This window comes from Acanthopagrus latus, chromosome 14 (genome assembly GCF_904848185.1).
Source record: "Acanthopagrus latus isolate v.2019 chromosome 14, fAcaLat1.1, whole genome shotgun sequence".
Taxonomy (NCBI): Eukaryota; Metazoa; Chordata; class Actinopteri; order Spariformes; family Sparidae; genus Acanthopagrus; species Acanthopagrus latus.
In genome coordinates this window covers 21,979,288-22,002,122 of record NC_051052.1, presented here as the reverse complement: position 1 = coordinate 22,002,122, position 22,835 = coordinate 21,979,288, and the positions used below count along the sequence as shown (strand labels likewise).

Below are 22,835 nucleotides of genomic sequence, written 5' to 3'. Positions count from 1 at the left end.
AGTTTATCCTTCTGGTGGGTGATACTGATTCATTAGATATATATTTACCTGATATAAGATATAGAGATAAATCTGCTGTTAGTCGAAGAAAAAGAATCTCAAATTTTCAGAATAAAGTCAGAACGGTTGTGAATAATGTAAAAGACTAAACCAGAATTTAGCAGTGAAACTTATATTTACTTTATTTTTTATTATGTCAAACTTTGTGGGGAGGCATCAGGAATATTACACCTTCACCAGTGAACCACTGACAAACATGCAGCAGTTTGAGTCTGAAACATGATTCTGTCTCACTGTTAAACTGGAAGATAAATGTTAATAAAAGTAATTTGACATGGTGTGAATCTGAACACATCTCTTTAATGTTTGTTAACACAATCTTTGAACACCACAGGATGCAGCTCACACACAGTTTGTCATGTGACAGATCAGCTGAAGACTCACCTGGCGCTGTTGAACAGGTGAGTGTGCTGGCAGTGTCACTGATTCAACATCAAAATAACTTTTCCCTCAGACTCTGTTTCCTCCAGGCGGCTTCACCTGATCACAGCTGGATCACAGTCGGACTGAACTCACCTGGTTGGTGAAGCTGCGTGTTGGAGCAGAGTCTCAGAGGAACAACAGGAATGTGGTTCGATCCAGAGAAACACCGGTATGGAAATTCACTCATGACAAAACTAAAGACTAAAGACTGAAAACAAAGATTTTGTTCCCACAAGTTGTTTTTACAGATGTAAATCCTGATCTGACTACCAAGTACAACACACAAGTTAATTTCTTATATTCAGTTTGACAAGCAGAAGTTGACACCCTGTTCACAGAATGTATTATTTTGTTTGCTGAAATTAATATCTAGCACAAACAAATTAGTACTTTGTTCATTATCTTGTATCTTGTTTGATGAGTCATCAGTCAGTATCTTGTTCAGAGGTTTGCATCTGTTCAAACAATTGTTCTATCTTGTTTGTAATAATAATCTTGTTTTTAATCTGTGGAAGATGACATTTTGCTATCTAATTATTTATCTGATTAGTAATTTATGTTGTTTGCACAAATTAATATTTTACACACATAAAAAAGTATTTTGTTTGCACACGTAAGCCTCTTTTGTCTTGTTAGTCAACATACTCTGCACGTGTTGGTATATTGTTTAACAGTTTATCACTTGTGTGTAATAGTGACATGTTGACACAAGTCTACAAGTTAACATGTTGTAAGAACAAGTCAGTATTTCATTTGCACATTAATAACGTGTGTGAATAAGATTAAAGGGCTACAAGCTTTCAGGATTTTTTGGGCTCTAAACACATTCGTACCAGGTGAGTATCAGTGTGAATCAGTAGTTTGGTCATGAGTAAACGTCCTCAGTGTGACTGGTAGTCTGCTGGATTCTCACTGAGGATCACAGCTCTAGAAAACACAGAAACTCTGAAAGTATAGAAAACACTTAAGGAAACATTCAGGAGAAGTTGTGAAACCTGCAGCACAGCAGCTTCAGAAGAAGAACTTCTCTTTTCAATCAGGACACCTGCTGGGTTTCAATTGTTTTTGTGTTTTGTGTGTGATCTGATGAAGTTCAGACACACCTTGAGTTGTTGAGTTAGCACCATGTGACCCTGTAGGCGTGGCAGAGTCCTACAGCTTGACTGACAGGTGCTAGGTCCAATCGGAAAAGTCTCCAGCGGTGAAGAGCTCTGCAGTTGGTTTCTGGTCCATGAAAGATGTGTTGGCACTGTTGCCGGGCAGATCTTTGAGTCCATTCAGCACAGCAATCACAGATAAAATATTTTCTATATATTATGTTTTCTATTAAACACCATATCCACTTTTGTTTATATACTGTTTACTGTAACCATCTTTATTTAGATTAAAAAATATCTTTTGGCTATGCAAAACAAAACAAAAAATGTTTCATATGTTTTTTTTTTCTACTGTGTTTGGATGAACGATGTTTTTTTTATGGCACTCTTTGCTCACTCTTAACTTGATGTAGAACAACTCTTTAGTTATTTAAACTTTGTTTTTAACATCTTTTGGCAGCATGCTAAACATTAACCGCAACATCACGAGTGGCTACAGCCAAACTTAGTCAAACATGCTGAATAAGAGCAAAGACAAAAAAACCCTCTAGTACCCTTGGAACCAATTTATATGAGCAACCGACTTATTCACAACACCACAGAGAAAACAGCAGAGAGGGAAACCAGTGATTCGACTGTACAACCAGCAGATTAAGATAAAGGTTAATGGGACGATTTCCAAATGCTTGAGTATGTGTCAAATCATGTATCTATTATATATATATCTATTGTACTCTGTGTCATCTTTAGTATGTGTATGTTATATTATTATTATTATTATTATTATTATTATTATTATATTGATAGAAGGCAACATATTTCAGTGGTATTATATATTAAAAGGGAGTAGAATAAAAGAAGTTTATACTTCTTCCCACTCCTTTTTGGATATGTAAACAGAATGTATATTTTTTAGTTATGTTTACTTTGTTATTTTCAATTTTTTATTTTTTATTTTTCTCTCTTTTCTTCTCTACAATGCCCATTAAGGTATGATTTTTTTAATTTTTTTTTTTTTTTTTTTACATATTTGGAATAAACTATCTATCTAGCTAATCATGTCACATTAGATGTTTATGAGCTGACTTTCATGTCGGAGATGGAGGAAATGGCGTTGGTGAGACAGCCAGGGGACCACTGGATATTTTAATCAGACATCAGGATGTTTGATCTTTATCAATTACCATGTGGCTTTTGTGCTTAAACCTAACCAGACCACAGCACATTGTTGTCACAACAAAACAGTGAAAATTCAACCCAAAGAAAGTTAAGTTCGAACATATATGTGGTTTGCAGAAACTCACTGCCAAAAGTTATTCTGGCAACTGACTACTACTGATAAAATTACTAGTAATTATCATTGACATAAGCTTTATCATAACAATGTGATGGGTTTGTTATAATTGTCAGAGTTAGCATTCAACAAACTGAGAACATTTAATTGGACCACCTATACAACTTGTGGTGTGCCCCAAGGATCTGTCTTTGGTCCTTTTTTGTTTGCTATACTACTGCTTAGGCAGATTAGTTTGAAGTTTATTTAATACTGTCAAAAACTGTTAAACTTATCTGTTTTCTCGTGTGCAATGAACAAGACATCCTCCAGGGGGCACTGAGGTGTCTGCTTTTAGCCTTAGCTGAAGTACTTGTTCTGGTTGTGATGAGTGACTGGTTCCCTCTCTGCTCCTGCACAGACACACTTTTTATTCACTTGTCATGTGATAAACTCATTTTTAGTGTGTTGTGCCCATAAAAATTGATGGATGCAGCAAATCAGCGATGAGAAACCTTTATATCAAAGCGATGCATTAGCGTTTTTCTTTTTTTGTCATTGCCACTGAACACACGAGCGAGCAGCTACGATAAGCAACGTCTCCACAGATAAACAAGCGTCGGCTCAAAATCTACAGCGAGCTCAAACACAAGAGGAATACAACCATAGAACAGTAGTTTGGTCTTTTTTTGATCAAAATAAAGTATACTTTCATATATAAGCAATAAAAAATAAGTAACATTTCAATACTCCAATAATAACTCTTACATGAATATTGTGCTCATTTTGATTCTATCTCTTTACAGATATTTAAATTAATTCTTATAGATATTTATATATACTTTTTTTCTGTTTTGCGTTCCTTTGCAATATGAACTGTTTGCCACCTCCAGCTGTCGACAGTGCTAGACCTCACTGATATGGTTTATGAACAGAGACCTGATCCCTGTGGCTGATGGGAGTGTGAAAGGCAATAAGTGGTCAATGAGGAGATGGTATGAGGCTGACGGTTAGCACCACAGAAGATCCAGAAGGAAAATCCACTTCAGAAATTCAGGAGGGACAATCGACTCTAGAGGGTCCGGAGGGATTAAAAAAATTAATCTAGTAGTTTAAGGGGGACCGTCCCTCCACAACTCCAGGAGGTCTGAAAAGCCCCAGAGGAGTAGACAGTACCATCCACTCCAGGGTGAGGAGTCAGGAGTACTGATCTTCTGAGAGGCATCATTCACTCCAGAATTCCAGGAAGGATCATCCACTCCGGAGTATAAATGGAGATGACCCATTCCCATAGTTCAGCAGCAAACTGCCACTCCAGAAGCTCAGTGCAGTGAGCTCTAGAAATTCAAAAGGGAGGAATTGCTTCAAAACTCACAGACATTCAAAATGAATACTCTGTCCCACAAAATCAGGAGTGTACAGTGTGGACGGTCCTCAAGGAACCATTCAATCCAGGAGATCTGGCAGGACAATCTTCTCCAGAGGATCTGGAGGGACCATCAGCTCTTGAATGTCTAGAGGTATCATCCCACTCAATTTGGGCAGGAAGGGTGTTCAGCTCCAGATATTCAGGGCAGAGGATCAATTCCAGAAGGTCAAAGAAAGACGATCCGGTCCAGAAATCCAGGAATTAATTGTCGCTCCTGAAGTTCCAAAAGGATGATCATTGAATGATCCCAGGAAGCACTTCAGTTGAAAGGTGAAAGGTCAATCTCCTGTCCAATAAACACTGAGCTGAATGGATGATGGACAGACAGACGGGACCCTGTAAAATACTGGAGGTCTTTCAGTCGGGAGACACTGTCCTCATTTTCCAGATGCAGATCGTGGTCCAGAGTTGTTTTGGATTTAGCGGCACAGGCGTAGATTAGATCAAGAGAGTCCAGAGTATATTTAAGTCAGTTTTATGTTTTTGATCCTGTCCATAATGACTCTGGGTGGTTTAAAACCAGTTGAGTCCTGATACAAATCAGTCTAAGGGTAGCTTGTCACTGCGGCCTGTTTCTGAGCGAGACGCCGCAGTTCCTCCCTGATAGCCTTTATAAGGGAGGCAGAGGTGTGAGCAGAGGGGGAGGCATCCTCTGGTGGGTACTCTGGAGTCGGTGAAGTCAGGAGGAGAGGTGGAGCTGTCGGGTCTCGCAACGAGGAGCTGGGCATCTGGAAAACAGAGGAAGAGGAGAACTCGGGAAAAGACAGCACCTGGGGAGAGGAGAAAGAGTATAAAGAGGGTAAGACCAGAAAGTAAATTTGGATATCAGACATGTAAAGAAATGGTAAAGACGTTCATGTCTGTGGATATTTGTCAATGTTTAACAATGACAAATCGTGTTGCACTTGCAACCAAACTATGTGAAAGACAGATGATTAATTTTGCATCTCCCCACAGCAAACTCACACTCTCTCTGCTGGCTCCTGGTCTGGACAGGTCCTGGTCTGAGTGCTGCTGGTTCCAGCTGGAGCCAGTGGGACCGGACATGCTGCGACCCACCCCAGGGTACGCACCAATCTGACTCGACAAACCCACCTGGGTTAAGTGGTGGAGCTGTGCACCTGGAGGTCAACACATGTAGTAGATACAATCATCAGGAGGAAAGAGTGCAATTAAGTTTCAGGTGTGTATAAGAGATTTGGACAGGTGAAGCAGAGTATTTCCTAACTCGCTAATGACAACAAAAACTACAATATAATATCACAAAATGGTGATTGCTAAAAATCAGAAAAGCATGTGATCAGTATGTCAAGATGAATGTACCTGTGCTGCCCCCTACAGGTCGTGGTCTGGATGAGGAGGGAGGGTCCTCATACTGCCCTCTGTTCGAGTAAACTGACTCCTGCATCTGGTCTCCAGTAGAGACATACCCTCCTGAGTTCAGGCCCTGCCTAGATTAAAAAAACAGAGCATTCAGTTCTGTTTGAGGTCAAGCTGTCAGACCTGGGCCTGAGTTGAAGTGTACCAACCTCTGCAGCAGGCCCTGGACTGATGTGGGAGACATTCCCAGCTCGGCGTATCTCTGTAGAAAGAGAGAAAGAACATGATTACTGACCAGGAGTCGTGACAGAAGGAAAAGGACCTCAGCTGCAGGACAACACACTCACTGCAGAAAAGGGGCTGTGAGAGGGGGCTGCTGGGTAAGAGCCCCACTGCCTGCCTGGGGGGCAGGCCTGTGGGGAGGGGCTGGGCAGGGCAGGGCTTACCCCACTCAGCCCGGCGCTGCCCTGTGAGGACGGTGACACCAGGGCAAAGGCGTCATCCAGTAATGAGTGCATCTGCTGTCGTGCCTCTTCGATGGAGGGCTGGGGGGGCATGTAGGGCGGTGGGGCTGGGGCAGGGTCAAACACCTCATCTGTAGGGGAGGGGCTGCCGTGGTCTGGGGGCAGGTCAGGGTCTGACTAAAAAAGAAAGGCAAAAGACAATATGGAATCAAAACAGGGCTGACTTTACATTTTAACAATAAAAACAAAATGGAACCAAAACGCTGTTCTGAGGAATTTCAAATTCAATACTCGTAGAATCAGATGTATCGAGCTGTTCTTCTAAATGTTCAAACATGCTTGTCTCACCATGTAGGCCACGTTGTTGAGTCCAGGGTATTTCCTGTAGGTGGCGCTCTGATCGGTGAGCAGCCGGTCTCTGTCTGTATCAGGAAGACTTCCCGGTCCTGGCTGAGCCCGCCGACCTCGAGGAGAGCGCCTTCCTCTGGATCGACAGAAATTAATCATCACCATGAAAACCTCAGGCTCATGCAATTTTATGTTTTAATGTTTTATCAAGACGGGAACAGAGTAATAAGAGTAAACAGTGTGTCTGCCCTCAAATCAGCTCAGTTTTCTCAGGTGAGGTCTCACCTCCTTCTGGAGTCTGTGGGTGTGGGAGGTGAGTGGGCGTCGGCCTGTAGGATGCAGTCCATGTGGTCATGGGCAGAGCTATAGAGACGCTGTGCCACGTCACCCTGCACTGGTCCATCACCGAACGCGTCCATGATGTCGTCCATAGAGGGAAACTCACACTGACCTCGCCTCTTAGCGCGCTGTCGTAGCTTGTTTCTATGATGCTCGATCTCTGACTTGTGTCGCAGCGCCACCTGCAGGCGAACAGGTCGGTGACGTCAGACAGGTTTAAAATGACCTCACAGTGAGCAGTGAGGGTCAGCATCTCACCTCTGTGTTGACCTTCTCAGTGAGCGTGGGGCTCGGCTGAGATGGGGCGTGTGGTGGGCTTGGGCGTGGCTGCATGGCGATCAGCTGTACCTTGTTGGCCTGGCGACGTGTGCCATCAGACGAGCCGCGAGACAGACGGTCGACATGGTCAAAGATGGAGGATGAGGAGAGAAGCTCTTCAGGACCACTGCCTGATGGAGTGAGTGGAGACAGAGAGGTCAGCGGTCGGGGAAGCAATTTATAGCACAAAAGATCAACAAGCAGAGAATTCAGTTCCCATGATGCATTTCACTAACAAACATTCCAATTTCTTCACCGGTTATTGAGTGTTGACCCACTATTGATATAAAATATTGATCAGAGCAGCTTTAATGTGTCAGACAGGAGATGATGTAATGGTATAAACATACCAATCTTGCTCCTCCCTTCAGTTGAGCAGCATTAAGAAGAAAAGATGGAGGGTTTTCGTTAAAACACAACAACAGATTTGGCTTCTTCATTCAGTCATTTCTCTTTTTCTTAAATCACCTGCTCAATCACAAAATCAACATCTTGACACACACACATCAAAAAGCTCAGGTGATGATGTCATAGTATCTCTGACCGTTTTTGGCCGTTTTCCTGTGCTGTTTCCCTTCACTGGGCGTGGCCACAGGCCGGGTGCTTTCTTCGGCTGATTCTCTGCCGCTTGATTGGTCGCTGCCCAACGAATCACCGTCTGACGGGCTGAGTCTGATGGAAGAGAGACAGTAGAGTAATTCTACTCATGTATTCAGGTCCGGGGATTTTACTGTTTATATCATCTGTCCTCTATTCCAGGGGTTCCAGAATTAGCTTCTGGCTGGGGACCCCCAAACCCACAGACAATGCTACAAAATATGTAAAGAAACATACATTTTTAGAATGTATTTTCTTACTTTTATTCACTAGTCAATAATTATTACATTTGTTTAGTATAAGTTTTGTTATTAATGTTATTAACAAACATCTAAACACTCGTTTGAGAGGGTCTCCAGACAGAGGATGCATTTCAGGCAATCATGGCCATTTTTCTGTATGGCTGTAAAGCCATAATTAACGTATGCTGCCTCACATTTTCGGATTTTAGTTGGTCATAAGTTCTTAGGTTTTTTTCCGCAGAGTCCTCCACGGCAGGGCTGTTGGCTACACGCTAGCTTGAGGTGCAGACCACGGCCCCCACTTTGAAAACCACTGTTCTGTTCTGCCTTGATTTTTATTCTGATATTTTAATTTCAGAAATCAATAACATATTGTTCTTCTTTGTCTTATTTTGTGAAGAAATACAAACCTTTAACGTTGTTTCAAGGTGTGTCAGTATCAATCCAACCAACAGTGTTAACAGTGTAAACAGATGTGCATAAAGTCAAAATGTGTGACTGACCTGCCCCTGCGACGGCCGGACCGAGTTGCCTTGGTGGACGATCCTTTAGATTTGGGGGTGTTGAGGTCACCGCCGTCAGAAGGTGTGGCCTCTTTGACGGGGGCGGGCAGTGGGCCAGGCTCCTGGATCACCATGATGTCATCTTTACTGTGCTGACCGAGGTGGAGCTTGGCGAAGTCGAAGCCTTTCACACTGGGAGCCTGAAGCTGAGAAATGACACACGGATCAGCTATTAATGATTACATACAGGACAGGACAGAGTTAAAAACTTCCTGTTGACCTCTGACCTTCTGTCTCTGCTGGATTGTGTTGATGGCATCTGGCTGGAACTCCAGCTTCTCCGAACCGCACAGCTTCCAGTAAAGGATGATGATGATGAAGACAGCCAGCAGGACAGGGACGACGACTCCAACAATCAGCCAGATACTGCTGCTCTGAGTCTCTGCCGGGGGGACGGACAGAGTTTCCACAGCTGGAGACAGGTGAGACAACGTGACATACAGGTGAGATACAGCTGAGATGCCAGTGAGAGACAGATGAGCGGCCGGGGACATAGAGTTAGATACAGGTGAGACACAAGTGAAGGGCAGGTGAGGAGACGTGAGACATTTGGGCTCTGGTTCAAGGTTATCAGTTTGTGATCAGCTGTTCTGAGGTGTGGACTCACGTTGGGCAAGTGGTCTCTGGACTCGGTGTCCGAGTACGATGGCGGCTCGCTGAAGGTCCAGGCGGTTCAGGGTGGCTGCTGTCACCTCGGCTGGTATCCGCTCTCCACCTGGACCCTCCACAAAATAAAAGACCTCCAGGGGGCGCTCTGGCCCTGACAACTTTGTTACTCGAACCACCTGAGACATGACAGGTAAAACTGAATCAGTGAATCAGTTAAGGATCGAACAAACCACTCGGACAGAGCGAAAGAGTCAGAACATGTATCTACCTGTATGATGTGTGTATGTACCTGTATGGTGTGTGCATCTACCTGTATGGTGTGTGCATCTACCTGTATGGTGTGTGTATGTACCTGTATAGTGTGTGTATGTACCTGTATACTGTGTGCATCTACCTGTATGGTGTGTGTATCTACCTGTATAGTGTGTGTATGTACCTGTATAGTGTGTGCATCTACCTGTATGGTGTGTGTATGTACCTGTATAATGTGTGCATCTACCTGTATGGTGTGTGTATGTACCTGTATAGTGTGTGCATCTACCTGTATAGTGTGTGTATGTACCTGTATGGTGTGTGTATGTACCTGTATAGTGTGTGCATCTACCTGTATAGTGTGTGTATGTACCCGTATACTGTGTGCATCTACCTGTATGGTGTGTGCATCTACCTGTATGGTGTGTGTATGTTCCTGTATAGTGTCTGCATCTACCTGTATGGTGTGTGCATCTACCTGTATGGTGTGTGCATCTACCGGTATGGTGTGTGTATGTACCTGTATAGTGTGTGCATCTTCCTGTATAGTGTGTGCATCTACCTGTATGGTGTGTGTATGTACCTGTATAGTGTGTGCATCTACCTGTATGGTGTGTGTGTATGTACCTGTATGGTGTGTGCATCTACCTGTATGGTGTGTGTATGTACCGGTATGGTGTGTGCATCTACCTGTATGGTGTGGGCATCTACCGATATGGTGTGTGTATGTACTTGTATAGTGTGTGCACCGACCTGTATAGTGTGTGTATATACCTGTATAGTGTGTGCATCGACCTGTATGGTGTGTATGTACCTGTATAGTGTGTGCATCTACCTGTATAGTGTGTGTATGTACCTGTATGGTGTGTGCATCTACCGGTATGGTGTGTGTATGTACTTGTATAGTGTGTGCACCGACCTGTATAGTGTGTGTATATACCTGTATAGTGTGTGCATCGACCTGTATGGTGTGTGTATGTACCTGTATGGTGTGTGCATCTACCTGTATGGTGTGTGTATGTACCGGTATGGTGTGTGCATCTACCTGTATGGTGTGTGCATCTACCTGTATGGTGTGTGTATGTACCGGTATGGTGTGTGCATCTACCTGTATGGTGTGGGCATCTACCGGTATGGTGTGTGTATGTACTTGTATAGTGTGTGCACCGACCTGTATAGTGTGTGTATATACCTGTATAGTGTGTGCATCGACCTGTATGGTGTGTGTATGTACCTGTATGGTGTGTGCATCTACCTGTATGGTGTGTGTATGTACCGGTATGGTGTGTGCATCTACCTGTATGGTGTGTGCATCTACCTGTATGGTGTGTGTATGTACCGGTATGGTGTGTGCATCTACCTGTATGGTGTGGGCATCTACCGGTATGGTGTGTGTATGTACCTGTATAGTGTGTGCACCGACCTGTATAGTGTGTGTATGTACCTGTATGGTGTGTGCATCTACCTGTACGGTGTGTGTATGTGCCGGTATAGTGTGTGCATCTACCTGTATGGTGTGTGCATCTACCTGTATGGTGTGTGTATGCACCTGTATAGTGTGTGCACTGACCTGTATGGTGTGTGTATGTACCTGTATGGTGTGTGTATGTACCTGTATAGTGTGTGCATCTACCTGTATGGTGTGTTTATGTACCTGTATAGTGTGTGCACCGACCTGTATGGTGTGTGTATGTACCTGTATGGTGTGTGTGTATGTACCTGTATAGTGTGTGCATCTACCTGTATGGTGTGTGTATGTACCTGTATAGTGTGTGCACTGACCTGTATGGTGTGTGTATGTACTTGTATAGTGTGTGCACCGACCTGTATAGTGTGTGTATATACCTGTATAGTGTGTGCATCGACCTGTATGGTGTGTATGTACCTGTATAGTGTGTGCATCTACCTGTATAGTGTGTGCATCTACCTGTATAGTGTGTGCATCGACGTGTATGGTGTGTGCATCTACCTGTATGGTGTGTGTATGTACCGGTATGGTGTGTGCATCTACCTGTATGGTGTGTGCATCTACCTGTATGGTGTGTGTATGTACCGGTATGGTGTGTGCATCTACCTGTATGGTGTGGGCATCTACCGGTATGGTGTGTGTATGTACCTGTATAGTGTGTGCACCGACCTGTATAGTGTGTGTATGTACCTGTATGGTGTGTGCATCTACCTGTACGGTGTGTGTATGTGCCGGTATAGTGTGTGCATCTACCTGTATGGTGTGTGCATCTACCTGTATGGTGTGTGTATGTACCTGTATGGTGTGTGTATGTACCTGTATAGTGTGTGCATCTACCTGTATGGTGTGTGTATGTACCTGTATAGTGTGTGCACCGACCTGTATGGTGTGTGTATGTACCTGTATGGTGTGTGTGTATGTACCTGTATAGTGTGTGCATCTACCTGTATGGTGTGTGTATGTACCTGTATAGTGTGTGCACTGACCTGTATGGTGTGTGTATGTACTTGTATAGTGTGTGCACCGACCTGTATAGTGTGTGTATATACCTGTATAGTGTGTGCATCGACCTGTATGGTGTGTATGTACCTGTATAGTGTGTGCATCTACCTGTATAGTGTGTGTATGTACCTGTATGGTGTGTGCATCTACCGGTATGGTGTGTGTATGTACTTGTATAGTGTGTGCACCGACCTGTATAGTGTGTGTATATACCTGTATAGTGTGTGCATCGACGTGTATGGTGTGTGCATCTACCTGTATGGTGTGTGTATGTACCGGTATGGTGTGTGCATCTACCTGTATGGTGTGTGCATCTACCTGTATGGTGTGTGTATGTACCGGTATGGTGTGTGCATCTACCTGTATGGTGTGGGCATCTACCGGTATGGTGTGTGTATGTACCTGTATAGTGTGTGCACCGACCTGTATAGTGTGTGTATGTACCTGTATGGTGTGTGCATCTACCTGTACGGTGTGTGTATGTGCCGGTATAGTGTGTGCATCTACCTGTATGGTGTGTGCATCTACCTGTATGGTGTGTGTATGTACCTGTATAGTGTGTGCACTGACCTGTATGGTGTGTGTATGTACCTGTATGGTGTGTGTATGTACCTGTATAGTGTGTGCATCTACCTGTATGGTGTGTGTATGTACCTGTATAGTGTGTGCACCGACCTCTATGGTGTGTGTATGTACCTGTATTGTGTGTGTATGTACCTGTATAGTGTGTGCATCTACCTGTATGGTGTGTGTATGTACCTGTATAGTGTGTGCACTGACCTGTATGGTGTGTGTATGTACCTGTATGGTGTGTGTATGTACCTGTATAGTGTGTGCATCTACCTGTATGGTGTGTGTCTGTACCTGTATAGTGTGTGCACCGACCTGTATGGTGTGTGTATGTACCTGTATGGTGTGTGTATGTACCTGTATAGTGTGTGCATCTACCTGTATGGTGTGTGTATGTACCTGTATAGTGTGTGCATCGACCTGTATGGTGTGTGTATGTACCTGTATACTGTGTGCATCTACCTGTATAGTGTGTGCATCTACCTGTATGGTGTGTGTATGTACCTGTATAGTGTGTGCATCTACCTGTATAGTGTGTGTATGTACCTGTATACTGTGTGCATCTACCTGTATGGTGTGTGTATGTACCTGTATAGTGTGTGCACCGACCTGTATAGTGTGTGTATGTACCTGTATGGTGTGTGTATGTACCTGTATGGTGTGTGCATCTACCTGTATGGTGTGTGTATGTACCTGTATGGTGTGTGCATCTACCTGTATGGTGTGTGCATCTACCTGTATAGTGTGTGCACCGACCTGTATGGTGTGTGTATGTACCTGTATAGTGTGTGCATCTACCTGTATGGTGTGTGTATGTACCTGTATGGTGTGTGCATCTACCTGTATAGTGTGTGCATCTACCTGTATAGTGTGTGTATGTACCTGTATACTGTGTGCATCTACCTGTATGGTGTGTGTATGTACCTGTATAGTGTGTGCACCGACCTGTATAGTGTGTGTATGTACCTGTATGATGTGTGTATGTACCTGTATGGTGTGTGCATCTACCTGTATGGTGTGTGTATGTACCTGTATGGTGTGTGCATCTACCTGTATGGTGTGTGCATCTACCTGTATAGTGTGTGCACCGACCTGTATGGTGTGTGTATGTACCTGTATAGTGTGTGCATCTACCTGCAGACTGTTGTTGCCCACAGCTGTCGCTCTCCTCAGGCGCCTCCTGCTGGACGTCTGCAGTCCTTCCTCCAGCAGCAGAGCCAGACGTCTCTCTAGTCGAGCTTTAAAACTTCTCTCAGCCACCAACTGCTCCTGAACCCCCAACAGGACTGAAACAACACACACACACACATTAACACACACAGACACAGAAACTGGATTCCAGTGTATTTTGTTTTTAAATACTTCAGAAACCAGTCAGAGATTTCTGCATCATCTCAGCAAAATAGAGTCAAATAATCCAGACAATAACATAACTAGTTTCCACCAGCAGTGTGTCCTCACACAAACTACAACTATCTACATGGTCTTGTATAAAAGATGGAGGTGGATTGGTTTAAAAGCAGAAACAAAACTGAGATGTGATCTCACCTGTACGAACCCAGGTAGAGCGCAGGTGGTGAGACGTGTTCAGCTCAGGGTAGTGGAACGCTGTGTACCCGTAGACACACATATATAATATTTCAAACTGTTTCACACCATTTTACACAAGTTAAACACACATTAGCACATGTTTATTTCATGTTTAATACATTCAAAGGTGCAGTATGTTAGAGTTTTAGTTGGAAAATTAAAAGATTTACTAAAATGATCAACAGGCTGAAAAGAAATAACAGATCTGTGGTATGACAGCTTTGTACTGTGTTGTAGAGATGTCTACTGAAGTTAAGTCCAGTGCTAGCAATGGAAACACTCCCACAGTGCTCTAAACTCCCTGTTTGGACCATATACATATAATAAGACCTGGACACAGTGTTGGAGGCGGAGCCCTGTTTATTCCTATGAAACCTGCTCACATGAAGCTGAAAAAGCTTGACTTCCTGGGAAGAAAAATAATAAATCTTCCACATTGTGCGGCTGATAGAGAACAAGCGCACTAGAGACTTCTGCCAACCAACCCCGCAAAATTCCTATTAAGTGCCTGGCTAACTTTAAAAGAGCTAAAGTGACTGAATCATGAGGCTCTTCTAGACTTTCCAAGTGTTATAACAAATGGATCATATTCTGACATTTTGTGGTTCTGTTGATCAAAAAAATTAATCGATTGTTGTACAAACGATTCTTTCACAATGTTAGCTTATGGGAATGTTTAACACATATTAATTTATATCTAACACATATATAACACACACTTGTTAATGTTAATGTTGTGTGTTCATCCTGCATTAAACATGCTGAACTAATGCTAAATATTTAACACATGTGTAACAAACATTTATTACATATTATACTTAATATTTACTTTTGTTATGACATGTGCAGACACAGTAAGACAGTGACAGCAAAATTGTGTTAAAATGCATTTGTGTCGTACGTTCTGCGATCTGGAGGGCAGGAAATCCGACGTAGAAACTGAACTCGACTAGGCTGAGCTTCCTCAGGTGGTCGCTGACCTCTGACCCTGGCAGGTAGTCCCGCCCATCACGCACCGCAAATGTGATGTCAACAGAAACCTTCTGCTCTGCTCCCAGCCGGGCCACGCCCATGGTGATGTTCAACAGCTGGAGAAGACACACACACACACACAGATCATATATGCTCATTACAAACTTGTCTATGAAAGACTAATTGCCTCGGAATCAGAATTTAGAAGATGTGACACTTGATTTTGAGTGATGATCATTGGAACTATTCAGTGATTGATCAGGTAGTTCATTCACAACACTGATCTTTATATCCATGTTTGAATAATCAATTAATAGCCGGTTCAGGTTTCTCCAGTTGGAGGGTTTTGTACTTTTCTCTGATTAATATGATATGGAAACGGGTAAAACTGGTGACAGGCCCACCTGTACGGTGACGTAGTTCAGGTAGCTGACTCACCTGTACAGTGATGTTTCCTGCTTCATTAGATCGTCTCCGTGTCTCAGCGTATGCCATCATCAGCCCTCTCTCAACTTGGTCACTGAAGTTGCAGACTCTAATGTCAATGTGGGTGGGTATAAACTGCAGCACCGAGTGCACCTGGTACCTGAGGTCAGGTATGGTGTAGAGCGGTGACACAGTGGGAACAGGGCCAGAACCACGTGGCGGTTGGCGAAGGGCATTTATGACTGACATGGCGGTGTAGATCAGCGGTCCTGACACGACTCGGAAGGCGAAACTGGACGGAGTTCTCAGGAACTGACAAGGAAGCAGAGACGTGACAGACAGCTGTCAATCATCTGACATCATCAAGGTGAATTAAAGGTGTGGTCAATCTGATTTTAATTAAGGGTCAATAAAACAAGTGAGAACAATCAATATTAACACTCAAACCTCAGAGAGAGCAAACAACAAAGAATCATGTTTTCCATTGATTAGGATGATCTGAAGACAAAGTAAAGGATTCATGGAGGAGGCAGTGTTTGAGGAGGTGGTTTTTGAGGAGGTGGTGTTTGTACCTGCAGCTCCACTGAGCGGTTGAATTCTCTCTTCAGAAGATCTCTGACTTGACCAAAACCTGCTGACGAACCTTTGGAGCTGACTGCAGGAGACAAACACACAGATCAGCTGACTCCACCTGTTGGTGTGTCTCAGCACCACCTGATTTCCTGTCACATGACCTCTGATCTCTTACCTACTCTGACCAGGTACATCTCTGGCTTGGTGACGTTACACAGGTACTGTCTGGTGGGTGGAGTCTGGGCCACTCTGGGTGTAGTGACTGGAGGGGCTCTGGTCAAGCTGATGGCTGTGATTTGGGTGGTGGTGGTGGTAATGCCGGTGGTGGTGGTGGTTGTAGCCTTGGTGGTGGTGGTAATGGTCCTGGTGGGTGGAGCGCTTCCTGGCTTCTCTATGACCACTGGAGGCCTCTCTGGTCTGTCTGGGCGGGTAGGAGGTCCCAGAGGTGGAGGGGGAGGCCCCCGGCCAGTGGTGTTTGAAGGGGGGTGAAGAGGGTGTCTGCCCGGGACTGGGGCATGGTCTTTTGGTCTTGGAGCAGGTGGAGATGGGGCAGAGGGTGTTTTAGTGGTGGGTGACTTGCCACCAGTGAGTGTAGGTGAGAGGGTGAGGGGAGGGGTGGGTCTTGCGCGGGGAAGCTTGGGCTCCCATCCTGGAGAAGGACCGGAGCTCAGTGGCGGAGATGGAGGGGAGTGGTGGGTTTGTGTTGTTGTGGGAGTGATGGGGGGCTCTGAGTCAGTCCGGTTGACCCGGTCCCGGTCTTGCTCTCTCTCCTTCTCCCTCTCCCGTGCCAGCAGGTTGGTGTAGTACTCCAGACTGTTCATGTCCGGCAGCAGCAGCTCTGTCGGTTCCAGAGGCATCATGTCTTCCAGGTCATAGTCATCATCCCAGGCAGGGAAGACGTTCGGATGGGTGGGACGAGTGTGCAGGGGGATACTGGGGGTGGAGGAGGAGGGGGAGAGGGGGAGGCGGGAGGAGAGGGGGAGGGTGGGACGTGCTGGGAAGGCAGTGTCGTAGGAGACCCAGTCCCCCCCGTCATCCTCGTCATAGGTGTGGTTGGGCAGCGGGGTGGCTAAGGCCATCTCTTCGCCATCGGGCACCATGAAAGACAGGGTCTCCATGTAGTCTCCCGAACCCCAGGCCTCTTCCAGGGAGGGACCCTGCTCCCAGGGGGGAGGAGGGGTTAGGGTAGGCTGGGTGTGTGGGGGGAGGGGTGGGGGAAGGCTGGGGGACAAGAGATCTGGAGGTCTCAAGAGGAGATGGATCCCCTGAGCACCAGAGTCTGAGTCCTCCGCAGAGCCTGCACCACCGCTGTTTCTATGGTAACCAGAGTCTGAGTATGGGCTGGGGGCGGGGAGACTGAGAGGGGAGGAGGGTGATGAAGGGTGTGATGGAGACTCTACTGTCCTGTTCAATTCCAGAACACCTGTAAGACAAAAGGAAGTGATTATGCTTCTAAAATTATCCTTTAAGAAGCCCAAAGGCCCTGACCAAACCTGAGACTCTGACCAAACCGGAGGACTCTGACTGAATTTGAGGACCCTGACCGAACCTGAGGATTGGGACCAAACCTGAGAAATAAGATCAGACCCGAGGACCCTGACCAAACCTGTAGATCCTGACTAGCCCTTAGGACCCTGACCAAACCTGAGGACTGTAACCAAACCTGAGGGTTCTAACCTGACCTGAGGACTCTGACCAGACTTAAGGACCCTGACCAAACCTGAGGACTGTAACCAAACCTGAGGGTTCTAACCTGACCTGAGGACTCTGACCAGACTTAAGGACTTTGACCAAACCTGAGGGCTCAAGAAACAGTTCCTGCACATAAAACCCTTTTTAAAACCATTTGTTGTTCTTTTGAAACCAGATGGATCATATAAATCAGTGAACTCTGACAGTGAGCTGTCTGTGTCTTAATGCTAAGCTAGGCTAACCAGCAGCTGGCTATAGCTTCATATTTAGAGAGTGAAATCAACCCAAAGTCTCAGAGGGGAAGAGGAAAGGAATTTAGTGAATGTTGAGCGGTTCCTTTAAGCTCCTCAGAAAAAAAGGGATGTGTTGTGTGTTATGTTATGTGTTTCCTGCTTCAAGAACAATAAAATGATTTTGTTTTTCTTAAATAGCTTTAATAAATTTCTTTATGATTTTAATAATTGCAGTGATATAACTTGTCTGGATTTTAAACACAGTCCCCTATTTTTGTTCTTCCTGCCTCCTTTCTTTCCTTTTCCCCTCTGCAGTATCTTTAACCTATTTGTCTCTGTGTCATTTCACACACACACACAGACACATACGCATGCTGACACACACACATGCACGCACACGCACACGCACGCAGACTCACACACACAGTCGCAGCCTTGACTGAGTCTCTCATCTGGTGCCTGGTTGCCTTGGTGACGCCTACTTTGCGACAGCATCACGTGCTAAATGAAGACCAGTGATTGGTATTCAGGAGACGACGCCCTCAAATTCACAAACGATAGATAGATAGATAGATAGATAGATAGATAGATAGATAGATAGATAAATGAACAGACTTTATAACTATATTCAGGAAATTTGATTTATGGTGAATGTCAAATTAAATCTTGATATATAATGTATAGATAATCAAAAATGGTGAAAAAGTGTGTGAGGTCAGAAACTGTGAACACACTGAAGAAGTGACGTTGACTGTTTCCTGATGATTGTTAAGAATTAAGTATGAATAAAATTTGATTTAGTCAGTTAAAGTTATTTTTGAGTGTAAAATAAATAATGGGATCAATTTGTCACATAAATCCTCCTCAATGTTACATCAACAGGTCATGTGACTTTGTGAGATGTAAAGGTGTGTGTGTGTGTGTGTGTGTGTGTGTGTGACTCAGTGTCAGTCGGAGGAGGACAACATGAACAAAATGGAGCTACTTCACTAAGACAGTGGCCAGTAAAGTCTCCTTATAAGGAACTTTCCACAGAACGTCCAGAGGTTACAATAAATAATATTACAGAACAATAAAATGTGGCCATAAGTCATACTCGAGGAAAAATAAAGATATGGCGTTCAAGTATTACTTTGATAAAAATGAGCATCACCCATATGACCAGTACTTGAGTAAGCTTCTGATATTTAATGTATTTAAGTATTCTATGTGAAATGTAAAAAGGAATCAAATTCCTTGAATGTCTGACGTGTCACGAGTCTGTCACAAGTACACAATTTGATATTTGATTCAAACATTTTGCAGCACTGACAGCTTTACTGTCATTTAAATTTAAAGCTCTTTTTTAAAAACATTGGGGTATTTTATAACAACAGCTTGACTTTATCCTGGTGACTTTTTCCAATAATATTCACCAAAAAAAACTCCAGAGTTCAACAACAAACAGCAGCTTCAGTGATTCAACAACAAACAACAAAAGATAGAAATTGAGTTTGTTACAAGGCTTAGTTCCTCAAATCTGTCCAGAGCAAACCTTCTTCACAAACAAATCAATTAAGGATCTTTGGCAATGTAATCAGTTTAGTTCAGTGAAGTTTTTCTCCAATTGTGTAACCTCTTCTTAAGGAAATCAGTAAAGGATCTCTGAGACACTCAGACGAGTTTCAGTCAAATCAGCTTTTGATTTAAATGATGCACTATAAATAAATGAATACTGGGCTGATAAACATACTGATTCTGAAATGTGATGTTTGGTCCTCAGAATGCATTTTGGCCCTTCTATGTTTTACTATTTTTCTATTTTGTTGCAAATTCATAAATTAATAAATGAACTTAAGTTTTTTCTGTGTTTCCCTAACCCTAACCCAAGAAAATACAACTGAAGCTGAGGATGTTGTCAGTTTCAGAAACAGATTCAGTACGAGCAGCAGAGACCAGAAAGACCGGATCCTCAACACACTAAAGATAAATCCCAAACTTTAAAGGCACGTCAGAGCAACTGGTAGAGAACAGACCGTCCCAGGTATCGATGGACTCTCCAAGATACACAAGAAAGGAGCAACACTCTGACACATCAACAGCAGCATCAGCTCAGTTATTTTTATACAGCACTCAGCCAGCATCCTGGCTGGCTCCTCTGGTCAGCAACAAGTCAAAACCTCAAGACATTTTACATGCATTCACACTTAGGAAGCTGTTAAGATGGCGAAGAAATGTCTACAACAGGACTGCACTCTGTCCGGCAGAACCAACTTCATCATGGACCACGTGTGCCTGACTGGACCCTCTGTCTGACGACCATCTACTTACAGTACAGTAAGGTTTTATTATCAACATCAAGGGACTGACTCCTGACAGACTCCTCAGGTCCAGACTTCTCAGGTCCAGACTTCTCAGGTCCAGACTCCTCAGGTCCAGACTACTCAGGTCCAGACTTCTCAGGTCCAAACTACTCAGGTCCAGACTTCTCAGGTCCAAACTACTCAGGTCCAGACTTCTCAGGTCCAGACTTCTCAGGTCCAGACTCCTCAGGTCCAGACTTCTCAGGTCCAGACTTCTCAGGTCCAGACTCCTCAGGTCCAGACTTCTCAGGTCCAAACTACTCAGGTCCAGAATACTCAGGTCCAGACTTCTCAGGTCCAGAATACTCAGGTCCAGACTTCTCAGGTCCAGAATACTCAGGTCAATACTCTGCTGTACACTTACATCTGAAGGAGACAAATCATTCTTCTGAGGACAGCAATGTGAACATGTTGTTCAGAGAAGACAGATGGTTTAAAAGAGGAGTAAAAGAATCTGTCCATGTCAAACTGGACTCACCGTCTTGGAACAGAGGTGGACTCAGACTTCACTGATCATTCACCTACGATGCTGTTCTGAGTGAACCATCTTCAACAAGTGAAACAAGTCCAGTTGTCTACGATACAACACTTTACCATGACCTGGATGACTGAGAACCGTCATCAACATACTGGATCCTACATTTCCCACAATGCCCCTGTGCGCATCTTTCATTAGAGCCTCTCTGCTGTGTCTGTGATTGCACTGATGAGGACTGAACAGGACCTGAACCGAAACCCTGCAACATCATTGGAACGTTCCTTTAGCTGCCACTCACCTGCAGCAGGTGAGCTTGACGTTACCATGGAAACCAGTGTGCCGACCACCAGCAGGATCACACTGAGTGCACTTCTGCACGCTGAGGTTCTGGATTCCATCCTGGTCCTGGTCCTGGAGCCAGGGCCTGGTGGGATCACAGGGTCCATCATCCTCAAAGGGCTGGCTGTTTGATCCCGGTGCACAGAGCCGAGGGCCCATCAGGAGGACCTGAGGACAGGAAACACATCATGAGTCCACCACCTTACACATTAAAGGGTCAGTCCACCAGTTTAACACAAACATAAGGTCTGCAGTAAGCTGCAACAGTGATGTCACTGGGGTGCACTGTGGTTAATGTAGGCACCAGATTTGAAAGAGGAAGAATCAGTGAAATAAAATAGGAAATATCTAATCCAGAGTGAGTCCAACAGTGTCATAGGAGGCCTACATTACCCATAATCCAGCAGGGCCACTGAGTGACACAGTGGAGGCAGTTCATCAGATGACATGCAGCTTCCTTTGGAGCCACAATAGGTATGATCTTCTTCACATCTACAGTCAGACACTCTTTAATGTGTAAACTGGTGAAGTTACCCTTTAAAGGACCAGTCCACCCAAATATGCTGATTAACGTCATTTCACAAACTGATTTTAATTGCACCTTTTTTGAACTGCTTCACTCTCTCTCTCTGGATATACAAACAGTACACACATTATACACACTACACATCACACAGAAACACACACAGTATATATATATATATATATATATATATATATATATATATATATATATATATATATATATATAGACACACACACACACACACAGCGGTCCAGTCCTCCTCCCTCCTCTGTATTAATAGCTGATGAGCCTCGTCTGCTCGGGGCCCTGTTCAGCTCGGTTCCGGTCCTGTTCAGCTCGGTTCCGGCCCTGCTCTGCTAACAGATCTGCCTCCAGGCCGTTCACACCTCTGCTGGCCTGCTTCGGCTCCGCTCGGCCCGGTCTCCTCTCATTCAGCGGACAGATGAGCGGCTAACACCGGGGCCTGTCTCCTCTCTGCCCGCCTCTCCTCCGCACACTCACCGGGCAGGACGGCTGCTGCCAGCCGCTCCACACCCACCGTCCCCGGGTAGAGCTGCAGAACATCCGTGCCCTATTGACCCGGTCTGGTCCGGTTTAACGCGGTAACGACCATGATCTTGATCCTCGTAGTAAACCGGGGCAGATCCAGATGCCTCCTACATGTGAGCCGCAGCTGGAGCCAGATACCGACACCGGCTCTGCATCCTCACCGACACCGAACATTAACATACACCTGCACACTGACAGCAAGCCGAGCCGAGCCGAACCGAGCTATCGGTATAAGAGCCTTCTATCCTCAGAGAGAGAGAGAGATCAGACCTACCTGCCATCCTGGAGATGCGGTTCGGGCGCGTCACGCCTCTCCCGCAGCCGCGCGGCGCGCTCCCTGCGCGGGGAAGGAGGAGGCGGAGAGTCCCCGCAGAATCAGACCTTCCTCCTCTCCTCTGTCCGCAGTCTTCTTCACCTCCACATGTCTCTGTCCACCAGAAGAGAACCGGACATGGTCACGGCCCGGTGTGTTGGATCAGTTGGTACCAGGCCGACCCGGCTCCGCCTGCTGCTTGTATCAGTTGATCCAAATCTACAATTCAAACGACATCTTGCTTCCTATGTGCTCGCGCGCGCGTGCGCGCGCACACACAGCTGAACTCAGACCCAGATCAGAACCTGGGCGGGATCAGACCGGGTCCAGATTCTGGTCTAAAGAAAAACACACAGTCAATTTGTATTGCAATCAGCTGTTTAATATAAAAACAATAGAAACTTGTGACATCAGCAGAGGCGTGAAGA

At 44.9% G+C, this 22,835-nt stretch overlaps 1 protein-coding gene across 3 annotated transcripts; it reads right to left on the bottom strand.

Annotated features, from left to right (window-relative positions):
• Window positions 1-340: 340 nt before the first annotated feature.
• si:dkeyp-27e10.3 (UPF0606 protein KIAA1549) lies at window positions 341-22,668 on the bottom strand. Of its 3 annotated transcripts, none has more exons than XM_037121674.1 (21): window positions 22,369-22,668; window positions 20,979-21,187; window positions 16,111-17,358; window positions 15,935-16,017; window positions 15,375-15,674; window positions 14,866-15,052; window positions 13,923-13,982; window positions 13,509-13,660; window positions 9,081-9,258; window positions 8,701-8,885; window positions 8,414-8,619; window positions 7,616-7,743; window positions 7,422-7,436; window positions 7,012-7,202; window positions 6,700-6,935; window positions 6,415-6,550; window positions 5,950-6,243; window positions 5,812-5,864; window positions 5,606-5,733; window positions 5,249-5,403; window positions 341-5,052 (listed from the first exon to the last, which is right to left on the bottom strand). In XM_037121674.1, exons 2-21 carry the CDS (start codon window positions 21,127-21,129, stop codon window positions 4,828-4,830), a joined length of 4,311 nt encoding a protein of 1,436 aa, XP_036977569.1. In that variant the 5' UTR covers window positions 21,130-21,187; window positions 22,369-22,668; the 3' UTR covers window positions 341-4,827. The 3 variants fall into 3 exon arrangements, with proteins under 3 accessions (XP_036977569.1, XP_036977571.1, XP_036977570.1); XM_037121676.1 differs by having other exon boundaries at window positions 7,102-7,202; XM_037121675.1 differs by having other exon boundaries at window positions 8,414-8,613.
• Window positions 22,669-22,835: the final 167 nt, after the last annotated feature.

Excerpts from the sequence above, each read along its gene's own strand:
- si:dkeyp-27e10.3 (XM_037121674.1), bottom strand. The coding sequence starts at position 21,129 with ATGATGGACCCTGTGATCCCACCAGGCCCTGGCTCCAGGACCAGGACC. Across the intron at positions 8,620-8,700 it reads CAATCCAGCAGAGACAGAAG|CTTCAGGCTCCCAGTGTGAA; the intron begins GTCAGAGGTCAA and ends GTCATTTCTCAG. Across the intron at positions 6,936-7,011 it reads CTGAGAAGGTCAACACAGAG|GTGGCGCTGCGACACAAGTC; the intron begins GTGAGATGCTGA and ends GTTCGCCTGCAG.